The 5,030-nt window shown below is 49.6% G+C and overlaps 1 protein-coding gene across 1 annotated transcript; it reads right to left on the bottom strand.

Annotated features, from left to right (window-relative positions):
• Positions 1 to 3,206: 3,206 nt before the first annotated feature.
• Positions 3,207 to 4,694, bottom strand: MAGEH1 (MAGE family member H1). Its single transcript, XM_055268707.2, has one exon. It carries the CDS (start codon positions 4,398 to 4,400, stop codon positions 3,741 to 3,743), a length of 660 nt encoding a protein of 219 aa, XP_055124682.1. The 5' UTR covers positions 4,401 to 4,694; the 3' UTR covers positions 3,207 to 3,740.
• Between the last annotated feature and the right edge of the window lie 336 nt (positions 4,695 to 5,030).

The following is a 5,030-nucleotide window of genomic DNA, read 5'->3' as shown; positions in this document are numbered from 1 at the left end:
GTCTTGGAAGGAAATGCTCACTCCACACATATGATCCCTCAAAGATGCCTGGCAATGGGGCCCCAGCCCTTCCAAATAAAGGGACAGACTGCCACAGCTAATCCTGAAAGTGCAGATTAATTTTATTTTCCCACACCTCCTCACCTGACCCCACCATGTTCCCTGTCACTCCTACCCTGCGACGTGTCCGAGTTTGAAAACAGAAGACTTTCCCAGCCCCAGCTGTCCTGGAGATGGAGTCTTTCCCTGTAGCATAGCAGCGTGGGCTTCAGACTTGGCAGGCCCTGGGTCCACCTGCAAGGCTGCCAGTGACCAGCCAGCTGATCCTGGCAACTTGCTTGTGAGATCTGAGTTGGGGTTTTCTCCTCTGCAAACTCGGCCTGGCCTGGTGGCACCGCCCTTGCAGGACTACTGCAAAGTTAGAGACAATGCATGAAAACAGCAATCAAAGTGCCTGGAACAATTTAGGCACTCGATAAATGCCAGCTGCCAAGTTTGCTAGGCTTTGGGCAGCTTGGGGCTCTCTATCCTTGAGTTATCCTAACAACTGGAGTGTTCTAGGACCCAGAAACTCAATCCCTTTTCAGAGGCATCCTTGCACCTAAAACTGCAGCTTTCCCACTTGCTTTGTGGAAGCTCCGCTGGGGTAGGGCCAGTTTAGGTTTCAGATTTACTCAGCAAGAGGCTTGCACCTGGATGTCTCATCTGGATGCCCCACAAAGCTCAAAGAATTTTTGTAAATGGCACAGTGAATGTTTTCTTTTTCTCTCCACCTTCCAGAAGCCCCTTTCCCTGCCTCTCCCTCACCCCTGTCTTTCATTTCACAGCCACCGGAAGTCCCGCCCTTCTTCAGCCTTTATCTAATCAAAGGAAGTTTAACTCTTTGCAGTACTCCTGCAGTGTGTTAGGGAGACTGAACCCCCAGGCCACAAGAGAATAAGCCTGGCCCACTGATCGCTTCCTTCTTGCACTAGGGCAGGTCACCTGTCACCCAATCCCTTGTTTCCCAATCCCCTGCAGAGCCTCCTGCCTGAGGCCTTCAGGATTCCAGCAGTCATCTCTCCGACAGGGCAGCTGGAGGTATTCTCCCAGTCTTTCTCCTCTTATACTGCTGGTTCTCTCACTGAATTAAACTTCTTGGCCCGTACTTGCAGAGAACCATTTTAGACCATTGGATGATAATTGGCCACCAGAGCCAAAGAAAGCATGGATTCAGACAGGGTTGGGGAAGACATTATCTCTTCCCCTGAGCTAGCCGGAGGAGCATCCTGTTAAATGGGCAGTAATCACACCGGCCTGGCAGAGATAATATGTGGCATGCCTCTGGGACAGGCAGGTGCTCAACAAATCTTTTTACTCTGCAGCTCTCCCACTTACTAGCTGACTGACCTGGGGCTGACTGACTGCTGTAAGCCCCCTTGGGTAAAAGGGCGGGTGCGGGGAGGAATGTAATCCGGCCTGGTCCCCAAAATGATTGGATGCTGCGGCCAGGGTTACTCACCCCTCTTCCCCTGCCTTCACGTGGTGTTGTGTTTCTTTTGAAGACAGAGACCTTGAGAGTGCACTAGCAGGCGGAGACAGGCAGCAGCGTGGCCTAGAGGAAAGCACTCTGGGTTTGCAGGGAATGGACATAGGGTCTTGTCTAGGATCTCTCTCTTGCCACTTCTGTGGCTCTAGATGGGAAAGTCACGGAGGAACCTAGACCTCAGATTCCCACCTTGTTTACCTCTGGAGGTGGTATTGATAAATACAACTCCTCCCAGGGCAAAGAACAGGCCTTTTCATTTTCTGCAGCTCCAGTTTCTGTCACACTGTCTGAATCCCAGAAGGCACTCACCATTTTCTGGCTTGCTGAATGAATTTGGAGCTGCTGATGGGGCCATAGTTACTACTTTTGTTTGAAGCCTCCTTGGCCTGCAGGCTGAGGAGAGTGGGTCCCTGGGCCTTCTCCAGAAGGTCATTTGCTAGCCTACCCTGCACCTAGTGACATTACTTTGCACACAGCTGGAAGCAGGGTAAGCCTGGATGTCAAGAAGGAAGAAGGTAGCCTGACCACTCTTTTGTGTGTTATAGCTGCTACCATGAGCCCCGCAGGGCTAGGTTGGGCACTTGTCACTAGTGCTCCCCAGCAGGGGACCTAGCTCATGCAGTGCTTAGCTCTTGGAGAAAAGGTGGTAGGATTCGGGCCTAATCCCACATGACTTAGTATAGCATGGGCCATCATGCCAGGTACCAATCTGGACTTACTCCATTGCCCCTTTGCCCCCTTGGACACACACACTTTTAAACAATGTGTGCACCCTAACGAACCATAGTTCCTGAGAGAAGTGCAGGGTTCCCTTTCGGAGATGCCACAGGTGGAGCCTTTTCTCTGGCTCATCCGCTATCTCAGAAGCTCTGCTTTTTTATAGCCTTTTCTCGAGTTATTTCAGGGCTGTTATTATTAATCATTTTTATTGTCATTAGTTTAAAGTCAGCCACAACGCCCACCCTTTGAGGGTCTGCCCTGCTCACTTCTTCCCTTGCCTCATTCCTTGTTCTCTACTTTCCCCTTCATATAACCTTAATAGTTCAGTGAAGAATTTATTTCCAAATGTCCACGCTACCTTCAGTGCCTCCATTTTTTACTCCCTCCCCTTCTTCTCTATTATTTCCAAACCTCAGATTGTCCCCTCACCAAGATTTTCTGACGGTCCCATCTTTTTTTATTTCTGAAGTACCCCATGACAACCTTTTCCCCTGCAACCACCCCTTCTCCCTGCCCTCCTCCTCTCAAGATGATTTATGTGTATTTTCTACTTCCTTGGCAGGCACCCTGTGATGTCCCCTTCTTTTTGCCAGTGCTCCCTCCCCTATGCTGGGTGGAGTATCCAATCAAATATCTAATACATAATATTTTCATCATATATTCTGATGGTATATTTCAGTCTCCCCCAAACTTACTTAGGTGTCTCTTGAATTTTCACACATCCTATGATGCTCCCTTCCCTGGCCCACTCCCCAAGACAGGCCACATAAGGTTTTTTACATTTTCATGGCACTTCAGGCTCGGTCTCTATCCCAGCATTTACTGCACTGCCAGTTTACCTATTTTTCTCTCCCACATAATCTAGAACATTCTTTGGACCTGGAGGATGTGTACTAGGGAGTATCCCTAGAATCTAGACTGGTGCCTCACATAACAGGTGGTCAGAAAATGCGCAAGATGCACTAGTCGTTAGGCTTTTATTTTTCTCTATGTTCTGCAGTAACTAAGGAAAATCATGGTAAATGTCAATCTTCACACATCAGCAGACACAAAGGGTTTCAGAAACATCAGATATGAAGAAATCCTCCATCCTTCTTCAACATTTTACTGGGTATTTCAGCTTCAACAGAACAGCTTATTTCTATAAGTGCTGTACAAGAGCATAGAATATGATGGAACGACTTCATTTTAGAACGTTAGCAAAACTGTTATACTAAATGTCAATGACAGGAAACAAAGAAAAAATCTGTTCAATTATATTTTTAAACATATTGTTATTCTCAACAAACAGAATTTTAAAACGAATACAATTTTCCATTATCAAAAGCAAACACTCTATTTCGCAGTTGAACAATGATCACTGATCACAAATATCAAATACAGTGTCCCCCGCCCCCAATCCACATCATTTTCAACTTAGGACCCTGGCATCTACTCCTTGGGGTACCTGTGACTCTCTTTTACACCCCCCAAGGGTCTGCCTCAGATCTACTTAAGGGGCGGAATAACCCCTAGCACCTGAATTTAGGATAGCCTCAACCTCTGCATCATCGTCCGAATCCCAGTCATAATTACAAGGCCAGTCTTTAGAGCATCGGTTACGAACCCTTGCCACAAAATGCATGACTTTCAGTTTGCTCGATTCCACATGTGCTCGGGGCCCCCAGAAGAACTCATACTCCACCGGACTGCTACGGGGCACCGGCTTATAAATCAGGTACCCTCTGCGCACAAACTCTTCTGTGACGATCTTCTTCGGATCTCCAAAGATGCTGTGCTGACGTCCAGGCTGCATTCCTAACTTCCCCAGCACTTTCCAGACCAGAGCTTCCTTGGCGCTGTTGCCCATGATGAAGATGAGCGCTAATATGGACATCAGGAGACTTTTCTTGGTGCCCTGAAAATTGCTCCGGGGCACCGAAGGCTTTTGTGCTTGGGCAGTGCTCGAGGCTTCTTCAGGGGTGGTAGAGGCCTCCTCTGGAGTGCTCGGGTCTTCCTCGGGGCCGCTCAGGTCGTCTTCGGGGGTGCTCGCTACCACAGAGGCGGCCATAGGGGTCTCGGAGGCCTCTGAGGCCTGGATTTTGCGATTGTTGCGGTTCTCTTCTGCGGCTCTCGCATTACGGCGGCGCCGACTCTTTCGTCCCCGAGGCATGTCTCCTGCTAGAGGCTCAAAGCTTACAGCAGTCCTAGGGAAGGATGCTTGTAGCCTCTTCAGGAAGCAACAGCTTTATACCGTAAGAAGCTGCTGCCGCTGGTGCTACCAATGTCAATAGAGTCTTTGTAGCAATAAACCAGCCGTTCTCAGCTACAAAGGCTAGTTCCCACGCCAGCTGACTTGCGCGAGCAGCCGCCGCCAGCACTTGCGGCAGCTGCAAGCCCGCGAGAAAGCTCAGCAAAATCGGCCCCGCCTCTCCTGCCACGCACACTGCTAGCACCAAAGAGGAAGTAGGCTGGTCCTCCACAGGGACTTCCGCTAGCAGATAGGAAAAGGGGCAGGCAGCGACAGGGGTGGGACAAGGGCAGAAACGACAGCTAGAGATTGGAGGGGGCTGGTGTTTGCAGAAGAGAAAAAAATAGCTTTAAGTTTCTGTATTTTCAGCCTACTATAAACATTCCAAGATTGGCTCGGCGGTCTAGGGAAGGAGTGCGTCGGCTCCATTCCCACTGACGACGGGCTGTGTGTGTGTTGGGGGTTGGGAGGCCAGGGGTGGCGGGAGGGTGTATTCTTGGAAGGAGTCAGCTGTCTCCAGCCTTCCTTTCCTGTCTTGGCTTACACAGCGCG

The sequence above is a fragment of the Symphalangus syndactylus genome, chromosome X (assembly GCF_028878055.3).
Source record: "Symphalangus syndactylus isolate Jambi chromosome X, NHGRI_mSymSyn1-v2.1_pri, whole genome shotgun sequence".
Lineage (NCBI taxonomy): Eukaryota > Metazoa > Chordata > Mammalia > Primates > Hylobatidae > Symphalangus > Symphalangus syndactylus.
This window is presented reverse-complemented; position numbering and strand designations above follow the sequence as displayed.

What these genes read in the sequence shown, in the direction of transcription:
- MAGEH1 (XM_055268707.2), bottom strand. Translation starts at nt 4,400, where the DNA reads ATGCCTCGGGGACGAAAGAGTCGGCGCCGCCGTAATGCGAGAGCCGCA.